Genomic DNA, 19,201 nt, shown 5'->3' on the forward strand with positions numbered 1-19,201 from the left:
GTTTGCAGATGACACTAAACTGGGAGGAGAGGTAAATACGCTGGAGGGTAGGGATAGGATACAGAGGGACCTAGACAAATTGGAGGATTGGGCCAAAAGAAATCTGATGAAGTTCAACAAGGACAAGTGCAGAGTCCTGCACTTAGGACAGAAGAATCCAATGCACCGCTACAGACTAGGGACCGAATGGCTCAGCAGCAGTTCTGCAGAAAAGGACCTAGGGGTTACAGTGGACGAGAAGCTGGATATGAGTCAACAGTGTGCCCTTGTTGCCAAGAAGGCCAATGGCATTTTGGGATGTATAAGTAGGGGCATTGCCAGCAGATCGAGGGACGTGATCGTTCCCCTCTATTCGACACTGGTGAGGCCTCATCTGGAGTACTGTGTCCAGTTTTGGGCCCCACACTACAAGAAGGATGTGGAAAAATTGGAAAGAGTCCAGCGGGGGGTAACAAAAGTGATTAGGGGACTGGAACACATGAGTTATGAGGAGAGGCTGAGGGAACTGGGGATGTTTAGTCTACGGAAGAGAAAAATGAGGGGGGATTTGATAGCTGCTTTCAACTACCTGAAAGGGGGTTCCAAAGAGGATGGATCTAGACTGTTCTCAGTGGTAGCACATGACAGAACAAGGAGTAATGGTCTCAAGTTGCAGTGGGGGAGATTTAGGTTGGATATTAGGAAAAACTTTTTCACTAGGAGGGTGGTGAAACACTGGAATGCGTTACCTAGGGAGGTGGTGGAATCTCCTTCCTTAGAAGCTTTTAAGGTCAGGCTTGACAAAGCCCTGGCTGGGATGATTTAATTGGGCATCGGTCCTGCTTTGAGCAAGGGGTTGGACTAGATGACCTCCTGAGGTCCCTTCCAACCCTGATATTCTATGATTCTATGAAGATTAGGTGGTAAGTAGGGACTGAATGCAGGAATGGATTAAACACAATTATGGGAAAGGTTGGAAGGAGGCAGTGAGTGAATGGGAGGGGTTAGAGGACTGATCAGGAGTTAATAAATAAAAATGAGAGAATGGAAAATCAAAGGGAGTCTATAGCCAGGCAGATAGAGAAGGATTAAGTGGTAATAAGGCAAATAAGGCAAAAGTTAATAGCAAAATGGAAAATTGAGGGAAAGCAAATAAATAGTTGTCATGCTGCCTCCTTCTCTGCTCCTGGGTCTGCCTGTTTTCCAGTTGGACTGTAAGCTCAAGGCAAGGACTCATTTTAGGATGGAAAATGCCCGATGTATTTTGATGTGCTGTGTAAATTAACAAAAATGAGTGAGTGCAATTGGTGAGCCCGCAAAAATTTGTGTGTAACCTTTGCAATTACTCCTACAGAAACCTGAGGGTATTTAGGGATCCATCCACTGGGTCACCTTCAAAAATTTCACCTTTCTCTTCGGTGCTTTTAGCTGTATAAATAGCCACTAGGGGGCAACCACACCTACTGTAACTAAGCAGCAATAGCAGCAGTCAACAATGGAGATACCCTGTAGGCACCAAAGCCTGGAAGTAAACACACAACCCAAAACTTACAGCAGAGCTCCCTGCACTAGTAACTAACAATGAGGGCAGACTGCTACTGCAGCTGGGAACTGTTTGTAGCCTGAACAAGACTTTCTTTTGTTTATTATGAACCGATTTCTGTATGTGTTTGACTTTTACAATCAGACTTTGGAGAAGACTTTGGAGAAAACTTTTTAGTAAACGTTTAGGTTGGCTTTTCTGTGTTGTTGCTGTTGTTTCTGTTGGACCATGTTAACTGCCAGTTAAAAGCCCAGTAAAGCAGTTAGTATATAAAGCACCAACACAGTTCCTTATCTTGATGGTAATGGGATAAGCGTTAAAGCATGATTCTATAACTATTTTGGAAAGGTTAAAGTGCCAGACTCTGGGGGGTAATGCAAAGGATATGGCCACTTCTGGACACACATGACTCTGTAGCTCTAATGCTGCACTAAACAGACAGTTCTGCCTAGTGCCCTGGACTAGACTGAGCTGTTAGGGAAAGGACTGTCAGCAACATTAACAAGCTGATCGCCATATTTGGGGTCGGGAAGGAATTTTCCTCCAGGGCAGATTGGAAGAGGCCCTGGAGGTTTTTCGCCTTTCTCTGTAGCATGGGGCACAGGTCACTTGCTGGAGGATTCTCTGCTCCTTGAAGTCTTTAAACCATGACTTGAGGACTTCAATAGCTCAGACATAGGTGAGGTTTTTCGCAGGAGTGGGTGGGTGAGATTCGGTGGCCTGCGTTGTGCAGGAGGTCAGACTAGATGATCATAATGGTCCCTTCTGACCTTAGTATCTATGAATCTATGAACTGCAGGTAATTTGTTATAAGAAAAACATGAGCAAAATGTGCATCCTATGAAGTGAGCTGTAGCTCACGAAAGCTTATGCTCTAATAAATTTGTTAGTCTCTAAGGTGCCACAAGAACTCCTTTTCTTTTTGAGGATACAGACTAACACGGCTGCTACTCTGAAACAGGAAAAACTGGTGTCTGTGTACAGAGAAACAATCTACTGTCTATGTTCGCAAAAAGAAAAGGAGTACTTGTGGCACCTTAGAGACTAACCAATTTATTTGAGCATAAGCTTTCGTGAGCTACAGCTCACTTCATCGGATGCATACTGTGGATGCATCCGATGAAGTGAGCTGTAGCTCACGAAAGCTTATGCTCAAATAAATTGGTTAGTCTCTAAGATGCCACAAGTACTCCTTTTTTTTTTGCGAATACAGACTAACACGGCTGTTACTCTGAAACGGTCTATGCTGTTACCCTTTCAGAGATACTGGACAGAAGAAAAGCCATCCTGCACTTACCAGCCAGGGTTGTGGGGTAAACTGGTGATATCTGTAATGTTTCAGTGGGGGAGGAGGACACTAGAAATAAAACAAGCATGTTAATAGCTTTCTCTGTACATCTACAAACAAATGTGATGAAGATCTATGGTACTTTATTGATAGAAATTATTTTACTTTCTGTCTCTGAAAAATTGAAACACTACTGAATAACTCACCTGGATATATTATAATATTGGATGCACCATTCCCTACAGGCAAATTAATTATCTGCTGAGGATGAACTGCAAAGCCGGATATCACCTGGATCCCTTTAGCACCAACAAGCAGACAGTCTGGGTTGGAATTTCCAGAAGACACTGGAATTAAGAGTAATAGAGTTACTCAATTTTTAAGCACCTCGATTCCTAACCGTGGGCTACAGCCCTTCCTGCTCTCAGTGATGTTCTTTATGAACATTCTCAGCTGGAGCATTCAGAATGGCAAAAACCTATTGAAAATTCATAGGGTACTGTAAAGATTAAAGAGTTCATTGCCAAAGGCATCCCATAGAGAGACATACTATTTACAGTGTATATAAAATATTAAGGCTGATGCCGCTCTTGATGTGGCTTGTGACAGTGAAGGTTAATTTGCATAAGGCGACTGTAGGTAAATGAACGCATTGCGGAGTCTGAGGTGCTATGTTGCCCTCAAAGCGATTAGGAGACTCACGCATTATCACAGCCTTTCCATGTGATTATGCTCACACTGCACCGGCAGCAAGGAAGCATTACTCCTCTGGACAGAATCAGCCCAAGAATGTGTTCTGATGATGCACTGCTTGTAACTTGATCACCTGTCACAGCTCTGCAGCAGGTAGAGCTTCTGTAGAGCTGGTGCTGTGTTGACTAATATCAGCTACCTAAAGTCAGTTTCTCAGTTGCCTCCAGACTCAAAGCTGTAACTCCAAACACTCCCTGGCTCATTATATTTTGACAAATACAGCAGTTGTATAAATCATAGCAAAACTAACTGAGTCTACAAAGCCTTTCCCAGGGACGCTGCCAGAAAAACCAAAGTCAAAATGAATTATAAAAACATGTTGAAGCACTGCTCTTACAGTGACCTTTAATTTTACTAACCACCATGGAATGAATTAACCAACCAGTTTCTGAGTGCTGCATTCAAAGTGCTGCATTCACTTTCCCTTTGACTGAGCAGAGGAAGAGTAGTTTCTAATTAAGGAGGAGGGTAAGGAGAAATCCCTGCCTCTCCATCTTGTGGCACCTGCTATTAGCAAGGAATGAAGGGGAGCCAGTTTTACTGCCCCAAGCTGAGAGGAAACAGCAGCCCCTTGCAACTGTATGGGGTAGAGAGAAGCCCCACCACCATGTCCTGATGTGAAGGAGATGGATGCATGCTACAGTGAAGGGTTTGGGTGAAGAGTTTCACATGTTCTCTCTGTTGTGTAGGGGGAGAAAGCTGCAGTTATACCGTACATACCGGGCATCACGACATTTTTTCCAGTTGGATGTATACTGGTAACAGAAAACTGCATGTGCAGGTGAGACAAAGAGCTGGAGTTAGCTGGAGAGCTGTTCAGAGGCACCGCTACAAAAGTTCCATTCACTGTAGACCCAGGGGACTCCACTTTAGAAAGCAAACAGGGTTAAAGTATGTTAGTTTCTTACAAAAGTCAGACAGACCACAGAAAGAAAAGGAGTACTTGTGGCACCTTAGAGACTAACCAATTTATTTGAGCATAAGCTTTCGTGAGCTACAGCTCACTTCATCGGATGCATGCATGCATCCGATGAAGTGAGCTGTAGCTCACGAAAGCTTATGCTCAAATAAATTGGTTAGTCTCTAAGGTGCCACAAGTACTCCTTTTCTTTTTGCGAATATAGACTCACACGGCTGTTACTCTGAAACCTCTCCTTACAGTGTGCATGGTAACAGCCATTGTTTCATGTTCTCTGTGTATATAAATCTCCCCACTGTATTTTCCACTGAATGCATCTGATGAAGTGAGCTGTAGCTCACGAAAGCTTATGCTCAAATAAATTGGTTAGTCTCTAAGGTGCCACAAGTACTCCTTTTCTTTTTGCGAATACAGACTAACACGGCTGTTACTCTGAAACAGACCACAGAAGATCTCACAGCATAAGACATAAGTCACCTGATAGTCATCAAATCATTAAAGTGTTTAGAGCCGCCCAAAAATTGGTATCCAAACTCTGAAGTGACCTGACGTGTTTAGCAGAACTTCATGACGCAGCCAGCTAACATGGCCATAGGACTACAGTGTGTATGTCGAAAATTCTGCAGTGTCTTCACTAGTTTAAAAGAACACATTCAGTGTTCCTGGCCCGTCCTCCTCCTAAATAGCTTCAGGCACATAAATATTCAGACTCAGTGTAAATTATTACCAAGTATGAGGTAATGAGCTAATATGATAGCTTGTTGTGCTCAGTTTCCCAGACATTGTCCACTGCCTTATACAATGCAGTACAAGACCGAGGAAGCAGCATAAAGTAAGGACCCTCATCTTGGCTCTCTGCCTAGGTCTTACTGGGGAAGTAAGGATGGCCAGGCTTCCTTAGAAAAGTTTCACATAAACAATGACAAACTTTTTCTAGACAAATGAAACCACCTCTTATGCCTGCCTGATTATACAAACTTGATAACTTATAAGGGTTTGAAAAGGTGCATCCAGTATTTGGATCAGGACCTTTCTGTACATGGTACATAGTAAACAGTTTGATAGTCTGTATTGCTATGTGCACCACTGACTCATTAAAGCAATCAGAGAAATAGTTTTGAATGTAAGAAATATTTGTCCTTGTTTATTTTGAAATAACCTGCTCGTGATACAGATACAATACTGTACATTTTGGTTTTGCTGATCCCAACACTTCAATATGTTTGGGCAAGTCTCTAGTTCATGGTGAGGGTACCAATACAGTAGGATTTCCTTGGAGTAATCTCAGCTGTAAATAATAAATATATAAATAATAAGTAATAACAACAGGTGTTCCTATTTTATTTAGAACTTGGGTAAATATAACCCCCTCGTTCTTTGCTGGCATATTTATTGAATTTTCAAAGGACTGGTATGTTTGGCTTTACAGAGTTACACAGTTGTTCTCACTTTATCAAATGCAAAATGAAGTTACGAGGCATTTTCAAAGTGCTCACCTCTTTTCTGGCAACTAGTTCTTACATCCCCAACAGCTCTGCTGCCTTCTGTACATACTCCTTCCTTCACCCTCTTTGCTGCATCTGTGAAGATGGAGACAGTGACACTGTCTGAGCAACCTCCATAAATGCCACAAAACTATGTCCTACTTTGCAAAATTTAAGTCTTAGCTCTACAACTGTGCCTTAGCTTGCACATTCCTTCACAGGCTGTGAGCTCTCTGGACCCAGGGCCATCTTTTCATTCCGTGCATCTACAGCGTTTAGCACCCCAATCCTCAACGGAGATTGTGAGCATTACTGAAATACAAATACATCCTCAGAAATGCATGATATAAAAAAGAAATTGTGTGGGTGGTTTAAAGTCAATACTGTGGGTTAATCCGCACCAATCTTGGAGCTTCAGTACAAATAAGGAATGTGCTACCTGAATAAACCACAAATAGCAGGTAGGAATTCACCAAGGACTTTATTTAGTTTTTCAAGTCTACCAAGTGTATTTTCCACATTAGGGGTGGCACAATTCCCTTGCTTTGTTCACAAAACTCCAATTGACACTGTGATGGGCTACCTTATGTGTGGTTGGCCGTCCTGAGACCCTTTCCCAGTCTGAGTGCACCCTTTTCAAGTGACAGGCCCATGCCTCCTGCTGTGGGGATCCTGCAATCCTACCACTCTCTGACTGGGCTTCTGTGATATTTAGCAGGCCCTGGAGGCTTGGTACCTGCAAGAGTTTCCATTTGGGAGTCTGTGAGCATTGACAGTTTGCAGTGACACAGAAGCAAAACAATGTATGATTCTTCAAAACAACGTACAATTTATTTGCAAAAAGGCTCACAGCACTCAGAGCAATGAATTTTAAACCAAGTGACTTATCTACACCTGGCCATCCACACAAGCTTCTAGATAGACAGGCCTTAGCCTTTGTGTCTCCCATTCTCTTGTGGACCAAGTTATAGCCTGCTTACTGCAGATCCTGCCTTGGATCAGTCTGTGTTAGCCTAAAGCAACCAGTAACTCCCCCCACCTCTCCACAGCTGCAGGGCAGATCTTTTAAGTGATCTGTGTCTTCTGACCTCCAGGTTCTCTGCCTTGGCAGAAGAGCTGAGTAACCAGGATCGAGTGAGGAGTTGCCTCTTTGCAGGTAGTAACCTGGCTATTTTTGTGTTTGTTAGGATGTTCCTTATCTGGGCTATTGTTTTGGCCCTTTCTGCTTGGTTCCTCCCCTTCTCATTGGCGTTCTATTGCTAATTGCTAATGGAGTTCTCCTTTCACTCAAACAGTGGAGGCCTGTGCTTTTGGAACAGCAGGATCCAAGTTTTGCCCTGCCATGAGGCATTTCCAAGGTGTGCAGTATTATGACCACTGATATATCTAGGTGGTCATAGGTTTGTTACAATAACAATTAGATGTGGGTGTATGGATTAAGGGCAGAATAACCCAACCTGTGCTATTCTTTAGCATTAAGCCAGAGAAACCCACTGTCATGATACGTCACCATATTAGTGCATCCAACCTTTCTCAAGCATGCAGGAGCTACAGTCCTTCTGTTTAATACCTCGACAGTGGTATGAACATCAGAACAACAGACAAGGTACACTCAAAATCCTTCAGCCAATAACTCACCCGTTCTCCTGCATTTGAGCTTGGAAGCATCAGGGTAACTCTCTGCAGTGCTCACGAACGCTAAAAGTAAGAAAGTTTATAATCCTTGATGTAGGTTGAATCTAGTTTGATATTTTAAGGTTTCTGTTAGTGAAGTCTAATTTATGCATGTTAAATAAGATGAGGAGTTAGCAGAGGCATAACCAGAGTTCTGTGCACTGTATAGCCAACCAGATCTGCTTTCTGGGGCATAGTCTCCTAAAAGCTGCACCATTTCATTGTGGCAGACTAGAAATTCTGGTCCCTTAGAATATGTGCTAACTACTTATGCTTAATCTGTTCCACCTTGCATTTAGCGGTGATGCTCTGAGTACCTTTCCCAGACCTGAAGAGGAGCTCCGTGTGGCTCGAACGCTTGTCTCTCTCACCAACAAAAGTTGATCCAATAAAAGATATTACCTCACTTGCCTTGTCTCTAGAAATTCTGAGGCAGCTTCAATTACCTCAGAAGTAGAGGTTTTCAGCATATTAAATATGAAAGTGAGTAGGGTTATTTTACTCTGACCCTATATTTTTGAATAGGTGGCAGATTTTTGTAACGATAACCCTGAGTGTTTGGTTGATTGGTTTGGTTTTTTTTTTTTTAATAAAAAAGGAATAATACTTACTAAGCCAGAATTAATCAAAAACAAAATTAAAACATTGCCACATTGGTGCAAAGCAAAGCTAGGGGTTATAACAGCTAAAAACATGCTCACCGTGCCATGTTACATGCCAACAAATCATTGAAAATATAAGGAGCATTTTTTTCATTGATTCAAATGCACATCAGAGGAAGAGTGGACAAGTCACCACTGGTTTAACTGGGCACGGCTCCACTGAATTCAGAAGAGTTGCAGCTACTTATGCTAATGAAGAATTTAGCATGAGAGGAGCAACAATGTTCCTTTAAAAACAAATGTCCCTGCCATGCAGGTAGTTTATGATTGCATGGGAGGAGCTTTAAAAGACTCCAGCCTCCTAGGTGAATTGTTTCTGGCGATGCCACAAATGCTGTTTCACTTACATCGTTTCTGACATTTCTGCTTCTTCATCTCTGTAAAACCCTCTGTGGTTTCATTGGACATTTCATCCAAAATGAGTTTTCCTGTTAAACAAAAACAACTTACTGTCAAATCTGAATCAATTGGATCCCAAAGGTTACTGTTAAAAACGAATTTCAAGCACCAAATGCATAGTGTCTTGAAATCAGGATAAATTCTGTAAATAAAAGATGGGGAGTGTATGTGTACAGTAAAGCGTACATCCAAATCTGCAAAGGATGCAACATCCACAGAAATCGGATTTGGCCACCTTGGTGAACTTCCACAGTGCAGAAGATCATCACACACGTTAAATTTAAGTGGTTCCGAATGGTCTAGTGACTAGCAGAGGGGACTAGAAATCACAACTATAGGGTTCTCCCTTCATCTGAATCACAGACTTGCCATGTGACCATAGGCCAGTCATTTAATCTGTGCCTCAGTTTTATATCCCAAAGGATTAGTTCTCTTTTAAAACACATCACAGAGTCATACAGATTTTTTCAGTGAAATCATTTGTGTTATCAGAACTGACATGTTACCAGGTTCATTCTTTAATTTAAACAACAAATACTTCAGTCCAACCATTGGGCCCAATCTTGTTTCCACTGACGTCAACAGGAAGTTTGCCATTAACTAATAAAAGCAAAATCCAAGCCAAAAATGCACCAAAGCAGGATAAAAATAAGTCATGCAACTTTTTAAAGGTGTTAATAGGAAGCAAGTAAATATTGTCCCAATCATTTGGCTGCTGCTCCACACTGCCATGGATGGATAACCAGGATTCTACTCTTGGCTCTGCCACTGATTTAGACTCATAGACTTAACGGCCAGAAGGGGCTATCATAATCATCTAGTCTGAGCTCATCATACCTCCCCCCTCCATAAACATATCAAGCTCAATCTTGAAGCCAGATAGGCTTTTTGCCCCCACTGTTCCACTTGGAAGGCTGTTCTATAACTTCACTCCTCTGATGGTTAGAAACCTTTGTCTAATTTCAAGCCTAAACTTATTGATGGCCTCTTTATATCAATTTGTTCTGTGTCAACACTGGCACTTGACTTAAATAACTCTCCCTCCCTGGTATTTATTTCTCTGATGTATTTATAGAGAGCAGTCATATCTAAACTTTGCCCCATGTGTTAAAACCTTACCAAAAATGTCTTCCATCTGTCTCTCCTGCTGATCTTTGAGCACATATTCTGCTAATCCAGCTAACAAGAAGGGGGAAAAAAGAGCACAATGGTATGTTAAATGACACAATTAAGAACAAATTATTGTAGATTATTCTCATGTACAAAAGTCCAAGGTCTGAAAGGAGAGTAAGAAATGTCCATTAGTTTTACTTATTAAATAAATGTAGTGTTCAGGAAGTGCAGGGCACTAGAAATAGGAAGTTAACACAGCAAGTGTTGATCAGGAAAGTATAATTAATGGAGATTTTTTTCTCCGTGCCAACCAAAACATATCCAGCAGTCAAGGGTGACCATTTCGCTCATGAGATGTACAAACTGATTAAAATAACACTAGCTGGTATATTGTGTGTGTGAGGGGTGGGGTGGAGGGGGGAGTACAGACACCTCTTTTATTTCATAGAAGGACTGTTATTTAGTGTTGTTTAAAGCAACTTTCACTCCTGTGATTGGGAAGAAGTCACCTAAGAGCCAAGCAAAAGGATTTCACATGTACTTGTTAATAAAACTCAAACTGGAAAGACCCATTACTACTTTAGAAAAGCAGTAAGTTAGGGTTCCCAGCCATACACTCTGTGGGTCTGGTACCTACAGCTCTTATTCATACCAGCAAGCTTCACTCATATGAGTGACTACTCACTTCAGTGGTTTAGGTCCTGTGGGATCATTCTGCTCTTAGCAAGTCAATCGAAAACTCTTATTGCTTTCATTGAGAGCAGGAAATGGCCCTACTTACTTATATTTATCAAGACAGTTAATAATCATACATATATTCACATTACAATATATGTATCTAGCATCATTAATTCTAAAAGCGTGGGACACAGAATTGCCACTTTGATGTGGTACATCTTATGAAAGTGACTGTTAAACTAATTTATATTTTTTATATTTAAGAAATATAGCAATTTTGGGTGACCTAGGTGTTTTGAATATTTTTAAGGGAGTTATCAGGGTGGGCTTTATTGAAAAACATTAGCTCTTAATCATGTAATTGTTAAAATACTAACTATATTAGACAAAATGAGACTAAAGTTAGGCATTACTAATTTACTGTGATCAAATTATAACTTGTAAGGAACCAGTATACAGAGGAAGGAAAAAGTAACAATATTCATAGCTGATGTGCCACTTCCCCCCTATGATAATCAGGGTCCAGACACCCCAAACACAGAACAGGAAGTTTAAACCCCCCAAAAGAGAGGTTAAACCAACAGATTACATGCTGTATTATTGTACTCTCTCTCTCTCTTTCTATATATATATATATTGAGTAAAATCTTTTGTGAAAGCTTGTAATGTTCTGAATTTGATGGTCAAGATATGTATACAGACTGTGGTTATGAATCTGCTCAACCTCACCTCACAGCAGGGTGGTGAAGCAGCCAAGCAGGGAGGGTCACCTTCAAAGCCAGTTGTTTACAATGAAACCAGCTTCAAGTACTCACCCCATTTTCCAGCCCAAGAAAAGACTATGGTGGACCATTACAGTTAGGGTGACCAAATAGCAAGTGTGAAAAATTAGGACAGGAGGTGGGGGTAAGCGGCGGCTATATAAGAAAAAGCCCCAAAAAGCCCCTATAAAATTGGGACATCTGGTCACCCTAATTAAAGTTAATGGGAAGACAATGAGACTTTCCAGCTATCAAGTTAAGAGGGAATTGCTCCCTTTCAGAATGACCATTACTCACCATGACGGGGGGAGGGATAGCTCAGTGGTTTGAGCATTGGCCTGCTAAACCCAGGGTTGTGAGTGCAATCCTTGAGGGGGCCATTTAGGGATCTGGGGCAAAAATTGGGGAATTGGCCCCCCTTTTAACAGGGGTTGGACTAGATGACCTCCTGAGGTCCCTTAAAACTCTGATATTCTAGGATCCTATGGGGGAGGGGAGGAAAAGGAGGCTTGAAAGTGAGTTTTTCACCTGGAATCTCAGGGGGAGCCTCGAAGCAGGAAGCTGTCTGTGAAACACTGGACCCCTGCTTAGCTAGGGGGGTCGCTAGGAAACTGTTCAAAGTTGGGGTGGCTTATCAGCATAGGCAAGTGAGGCACAGCCAATCAAGAATTCCCACAAGCTACAGAATACATTTTGTATAGTCTTTTTTATTTATTTGATAAATATATACAAATTTAAGGATAAATTGTGATTTGATTTAAATATCACAACTCCCTCTATCCAGTAGTGAAGCCAGAGAGTTTGCAGAACATAGTGCTGTGTGAGGCTCAAACCCTGGTATAGCTAATTGTGCCTCATTAAGCTGACTTGTTGCCGTGGCAATATACCATTCTCAGATGTCACTTTATAAGGGTGTTGCTGTGGAAACTACTGCTTGGTGAAGCCACAGCAATATTCTAGCTGTTAAATCCCGGCTGCAGGGGTTTTGCAGGGGACAAAGATGCACCCTGTGCCTCCCCAGTCCTCTCCCACATGGGGCAGGCCCTATGCATGGGCACAAGGAGCCAACAGGGACAGCCCCAGCTCCATCTGCTTTTCCTTCACTGTAAATAAGATAAGCTGGTTTAATGGCAATAGGTAACTTATATTAGAAAAGGGATTTTATCTAATATGGAAGTGTAAAGCCTGAGGTTGCGTCTTTGTGTTTATTTTCTGTGACCTGTATGCGTTCGCTCCCCCTTACTAGTTCATCTTTGACTCTATGGTTTTTCTATTAAATAAACTGCCTGTTTATTTCTACCCCAAGCAGATCTCTGTTGCTCAACCTGTGTGGAGCTTGGGTGCCAGAATGAGCTGATCACTGGGGGGCTGGTTTCACGCATTCGGGGGTAATGAACTAGAGGGGAATGATCCATGTTTCTGGTAGGTAAGAACACCGAAAGGATAGATTTGGGGTGACTTTGGACCGGAAGGACTGTGGTGTTACCCTGCAAGGAGTAACTAGGCTGATGGAAGCCAAGGTAAGATTTTGTGCTTATGGCCATGCTACTGGTGTCAAGGGTCGGAAACAAAGTGGCACAGCATAAATGCATTCAGGGTTATACAGGGAAGAACCCCTTACTGGTCTAGTTATCTCCAAAACATCGCACACACCCCAAAAAATCTCATACCTATTCTAGAATAAGCTTCCCCTGTATTTGAAAAGAGAGATTCTTCCACACTTCCATTGCTTTCCATTGTATAAAAGACATCCAAATTGCTGAACTGATCATGGTTGATGGTATCAATTTCAGGGTCTAGAATAAAAAAAGAATAAAAAAAAGTTATAATTAGGTCAGTGAATGCCATGGCCAGGGTAAAGAAACCCAGGAGGCAGGACAAGTCAAAAAGGCAGAATTATTCATTCTCTCTCAAGCATTCATTCTGTGGTGGTTTTGTGATAGATGTTGGTTCACTAGGAACTGACTCAAGGCCAACTCATTGCACAGGAACGGAAATCACATTGGGCTAAGAAATCTAAGTAAACTGCTTAAAATTCTGGACCTGATTTTTCTGCTCACACTGGTGACAATCAGGAGTAAAGTAACTGATCAAATCAGTGATGCTTCACTGCTGTAACGAAGAGGACAACCAGATCTTTGCTCCTTAACTCATCCTGCTTTCCGACTTTGCTGCATAAGCAAGGCCCCATCTGCACAGACGAATTCCTGCAGGTGTCAATCGTAGTTGCCAGTTCAGAGGGCAAACGTGGGCCCCGATCTCAGACCAGCAATAATTAAGCATGAGATGACTCCAGATTCTGAAGTCTGATTCTCGACTGCTTTATACCATTCTGATTTGGTAACTGTCATAAATATAAAGGGAAGGGTAACCACCTTTCTGTATACAGTGCTATGAAATCCCTCCTGGCCAGAGGCAAAACCCTTTCACCTGTAAAGGGTTAAGAAGCTAAGATAACCTTGCTGGCACCTGACTCAAAATGACCAATGAGGGAACAAGATACTTTCAAAGCTAGAGGTGGGGAACAAAGGGTTTGTCTGTCTGTGTGATGCTTTTGCCGGGAACAGATCAGGAATGCAGCCTTACAACTCCTATAAAGTTAGTAAGTAATCTAGCTAGAAATGCATTAGATTTCCTTTTGTTTAATGGCTGGTAAAATAAGCTGTGCTGAATGGAATGTATATTCCTGTTTTTGTGTCTTTTTGTAACTTAAGGCTTTGCCTAGAGGGATTCTCTGTGTTTTGAATCTGATTACCCTGTAAGGTATTTACCATCCTGATTTTACAGAGGTGATTCTTTTACCTTTTCTTTAATTAAAATTCTTCTTTTAAGAACCTGATTGATTTTTCATTGTTCTTAAGATCCAAGGGTTTGGGTCTGTTTTCACCTGTACCAGTTGGTGAGGATTATTATCAAGCCTTCCCCAGGAAAGGGGGTGTAGGGCTTGGAGGGATATTTTGGGGGAAGACGTCTCCAAGTGGGCTCTTTTCCTGTTCTTTGTTTAAAACGTTTGGTGGTGGCAGCGTATGGTTCAAGGACAAGGCAAAGTTTGTACCTTGGGGAAGTTTCTAACCTAAGCTGGTAAGAATAAGCTTAGGGGGTCTTTCATGCAGGTCCCCACATCTGTACCATAGAGTTCAGAGTGGGGAAGGAACCTTGACAGTAACATTCTACACTCACTTGGCGCAGACATAAAGTGACTAGAAAGGTGAAGGCAAGGGAGAATCATGCTTCCCTCTGTTAAGAGCTGGGACTTTCTGTCCGTTTTAAAAAAGCTATTTAGCTACTGTCTAAGTACAAGGTACTGAATCAATTGATAGTAAATAGTGTTTAAAAGAACACCCGCCAGGCCTGAAGGCCTTTCTCCGGTGTCAACATTCAATATACCTTGAGTCTGGTGGAAATACTAAGACACCAAATTAACAGAGCTACATATGACCCCCTTCTGCCTGCCCCCAGAGAAACCCAGAGGAGGAGTACAGTGAGGGCAGGAAACTGCATGAGGTCAACAATTATGTAGCCCACTAGCCTACTACTGCAGATTTACCACTGCAATCACAATGACATCCTCAGGTAGGATTGGGTTTGAGGGTCAGGGAATGGACAGGAATCAGCCTCCAACCCAGCTGGTCCTGGGAATTGGGAAGGAAACCCCCAGATGCATAGAGAGACGGCCTCCTCCCAACCTTGTTTAAGAAATGATGCTGCAACTGGCCAAATTCCCCGCAGCTGCTAGTACACTGGTCATCTACCTCAAGATTTAAGGTCAAATCCTGGATCTTTGATCACCAGAGGAAATTAATTTGCTGTTTTTGTTTGTGGAGGTCTGTCCTCACTCAGTCTGGCTCAGCTAAAGTCTCTGTTTAGTAAAGGCACCAGCCTGAAATTGCAGAGGGGTTGCCAGTTGCTAGCCTGACCAGGACAGCAGAGGGAAGCTTTTACATAGCATTTAGTTATGCTGTATGAGATGCATGCCAAAGATATTAGCCTCTCATTATGCGCAACATGTAAAGAAGTGTGTTATAAACTACAAGCTGAACAGACAGAGTTGTAACTCAGGTTCACAAATTTAACACAGGATGGTATCTGGAACCAACTACTGTATCTGGATGTGGATTAGAGTCATCACATCAGAATTCCATGTCTACATTTAGATCAGCTCCACCATCGCAACAAAGTGCGCTTGTTAAGTAATGGCATCTTCTACTTTCATCCAATGTCCTGGCTAACCAGCAGGACAATTCACTGCATTACTAACCTGTTGAAAGTTCACTTTCTTCATCTTCATCAGATAACCTTGTGTCCAAGAGGCTGTATAGATGCAGTGGATCAATATTGCTGTGCAGCAAATCAAGAAAGCTATTTTCAGTCAAAACTGCCGAATCCATGGTTTGTCTTTTACTAGCTGAAATCAAAGCACAAAATGATGAACAGAATAAAGTAAAGGATGTTTATCAATAGTTTATAACTTTTATAATTTGTCATGGCATCTACCATCAAATCTACTCTAAAGCAGGCAGTGCTGAAATCTCAAACAGAATGCTGATTATTCAAACAAGGATGTTGTAGCGGTCTGTTTATATTTCACTTTCAAAAGCCAAATCCTAAAGGTATTGAACAGCTGCTACTTCTTCTGACTTCAAGCATGGAGTATTAAGATGGAAGGTACTATAGAACTGCCGCCCTACTCCAGCCATGTGGGTGTTGTGGGACCACAGGTTAACTCCTCAAGAGCATACGATAGGTGTAACACATAAAACACACAGAGATAGATTTTGCACAGGGTTCTAAAACACCATTGCTTTTTCTTTAAAAGAAAAAGAAATGTAGAGACCTGTGCAAAAACAATAGACCACGCACACATTTCCCTGCCTCAGATTACCACCACTCTGAAGCATTCTTTGGGCTGGGGTCTGTCCTCTGGGGGTGTTGTCTGGGATGCTTCTGCTGTAGCTCATGACTTGACTTCTGAAACATGGAGCATCTCCTCCTCCTTCTCTAAGTCAGCTTCTTTTCTCTGACCCTGGATGGTCTTCTAGCTAAATCCCTGCTACAAAACTATGCCCAACTGTTCCCCCTTCTCCTTCTATCCAAAGCTTCTTGAATTGCAACGTGAGGCCCTGGAGTTCATACATCCTGTCTCCACAACCGCCACCTAGTTCCTTTGTGCTGCTGCTGCTGCTGCTAATTTTCCCACTCTCCAAACCCAAGAAGCTAGAAATGGCTTCTCCCAGCTCCAGCCAACCTCCTATTGACTGGTTAGCATACCTATTGACTGGTCAGAGGACAATGGTTAAGGTTAACTATTCTCCATGGCAGCTAGTCAGACAGAGACCAGCTTACAGGCTTGTCAGCAATAATGGATACACAGAGGCATTCCATGACACAGCAGTTTTCCTAAAAACAACTTCCCAAATACCAACAAGAATTCATAAGCAGTACAGACATAGTCCCCAAATTGTCATAGTAGGATGTCCACCACCATTGTGCCCTTCCATCCTCCTATGGACTGAAAGTGCTGTGCAGGCTGCTGTGTCTTCAGGTCTGCCATGTTGCCCTCTGTGCATATGTTACAGGCAGCAGGTGCAGAGCACTGACCAGAGGAAACAGGTGTATAAGTTTTATTAGCAGTGCTCGCACACCTTTGATTTAAATGACTGCATGGTGGGACAGACCACGCTGCAGCTGAGAAGGGAGGAGTTTGGATGAGAGGAAAGAACAGAGGTCATGAGTAAGAAGGGAACAGACCAGGGAATACACAGAAAAGACCTAGAGGTTCAGTGAGGAGGAACAAAGTTGTGGAAGGATGTTAACTTCAGATGACAGGGTCACATTTCAGAGAACCTGTGTTTCTCCAATGCAGCAGGAGGGGGCTGAGACAATGATGAGAGATCTGGTGTTTGAGTATTGGGGAGGTTGGAGGGAGGAGTAGGGACTTCTCTAAGCACAGGATCTGCCCGGGTGGCTGGTTTTCAAGTAGGAGGTTTGAAGTGTGGGGAGGTAGGGGCGGAGAGAAATTCTGTGCAGCCTCCTGTCTCACTAAAACCTATGCACAGGCCAATCACAAGTGTTAAGTATAAACATTTCTTTGCAAAACTGCTCTAAAATGTAGGATTTGCTGTTCAGCAACTTTAAATCTGAACATTAAGTGCTAGTTTCATCACTACATTTTTTCTTTGAAAAAGAATCAACTGGAAACCTTAATTGCCGTAAAAAAAGCAATCCTAATTTACTTCACAGGCTAGCGTAAAATAGAGCAATTGGGTAGTATCCCTTTAAATCATTTGGGAGCCCACTAGTGAGCCTGCCTGCCTTGTATTGCAGAAGTCAACAAAACCTAACAGAGCAGCAGTGTATATATAGCTAGGCTTTGTGTGTTTGTACATACATGGTTAGCAAATGTGATCATCTGGGACCCAACTGTGTCTGCAAAGTTCTTGCATTCTTAATGTTGTCTAGAGATCAAACACAGATAGTGATGAATGTGGCTCTTTAGACCCTGTACAAACCTTTGAAACTAGTGCCTGACCTAACAAAGTGAAAGCAGAGTAGTTAACTCAGCTTTCATTGGAAACAAGAATGAAGTTAAGAAAATAAAATGTAGATTATAGTTTGTTGTGACAGTAAAACAAAAAAAACGAAAAAAAAAAAAGAGAGAGAGAGAGAGAGAAAAGAAAAAGCTGCATGCTATACAATTTCCTTTACTGAATTCATCTAGTGCTAAACACAATCTCCTGGAACCTCGTGAGGGGATATGGTTTTATAAACACAAACACGAGGCACTATTTCTTGAGTTTCACATGTAGAACAGGTTGAGTCAAAGAAAGGTGAAACATTCTCCTCTGCATTAGAGAGAGTGGATTGCACCCAAGAAAAAGGATATAAAGAGTGCATGTTTGGTCCCCAGGATCACATGGCCAGACTGTGATTCTACACAGAGACACACATCAAGGGGCCAGGAAACCTTTTTGAGAAGGAGGTTGCCTCATGGAAGAGACCAGGACTCTAGCCTACAAAAGGCAGCTTCCCCTTCCTTCAGATCCATGTGGATTCACAGAGTGTGAAGAACATGGGAGATAGCTGCATTTTGTTTTATGACTATTGCGTACCTCTGTTTGAGTGTTATGCTGTTTGCTAGACGGTTCAAAGGATTAATTCTTGCACAAGATTACTGCAGGTCTGCAGGAAGGCAGACAGTGGCTTTATATAACCCAGTCACTGGAACTTATCTGACGATACAGGTGTCAATGCTTTTGAACTATTCTCTTTGACCAATCTGCCTCAAACACCCTGACTGGGGTAGGAGGGACCTGAACACCTGACACAAAGAACTCTACATAAAAATCCAGAGTCTGGGGAAGAGACTGGGTTGTTAGGAAACTGCTCAAGGAGAGCTGACGGACACATGGAGACAGACTCTGCAGAATGGGTCTTAAAGAGCTGGGCCTCCCAAGGCTCTGAGGGAAATGCTAAGCTGTAGGTAAGCCATTTGCATGTAGGCCTTTTGTTGTTCCAACTCTATTCTCTGAATTCTATAAATAAATAATAAATACCTTGTTTTGAAGAAGCTGCTCTGGGTCACTGCATTTATCTACTGGTGACAGCTTCTGAAAGGAAGTTTCTTAACCGGTGTCAAACCCAGCTGGGGCTGCTGAGGAATCACGGTTGATGAACAAGGATGTTTATAGCTCAGGGACCTGGGTCTGTGAGGGGGAGAATCGAGGGCTTCCTCACTGGGAAGAGTGAAGGCATAGGCCCCAGCACTTAAAGGGGCACACTTGAGAGAGACCAGAAGAGGGGTCACAGGTGCAGTTAACACTGTAACCATGACGCAGAGCAATTAATGTGAGGCCGCGTGCCTTTACAACTCTGGGGCCATCTGCATCTCTACCTCTGCTTGCTGACAGTGCAGTCCTAATGGGACAGCATTGCAAAGAATGCTACAGCT

The 19,201-nt window shown here is 42.4% G+C and overlaps 1 protein-coding gene across 1 annotated transcript in view; it reads right to left on the minus strand.

Annotated features, from left to right (window-relative positions):
- The window catches only part of CIITA (class II major histocompatibility complex transactivator), a 68,151-nt gene that overhangs the window by 17,153 nt on the left and 31,797 nt on the right, over positions 1-19,201 (minus strand). The window contains exons 2-10 of the mRNA XM_074964640.1: positions 15,512-15,658; positions 12,924-13,049; positions 9,821-9,880; positions 8,650-8,730; positions 7,605-7,664; positions 5,979-6,062; positions 4,284-4,430; positions 3,017-3,157; positions 2,820-2,879 (exon numbers count right to left, since the gene is read on the minus strand). Coding sequence (XP_074820741.1) covers positions 2,820-2,879; positions 3,017-3,157; positions 4,284-4,430; positions 5,979-6,062; positions 7,605-7,664; positions 8,650-8,730; positions 9,821-9,880; positions 12,924-13,049; positions 15,512-15,658 — 906 coding nt within the window. The remainder of the gene's footprint in view (positions 1-2,819; positions 2,880-3,016; positions 3,158-4,283; positions 4,431-5,978; positions 6,063-7,604; positions 7,665-8,649; positions 8,731-9,820; positions 9,881-12,923; positions 13,050-15,511; positions 15,659-19,201) is intronic.

Source organism: Natator depressus, chromosome 10, assembly GCF_965152275.1.
Source record: "Natator depressus isolate rNatDep1 chromosome 10, rNatDep2.hap1, whole genome shotgun sequence".
Taxonomy (NCBI): domain Eukaryota; kingdom Metazoa; phylum Chordata; order Testudines; family Cheloniidae; genus Natator; species Natator depressus.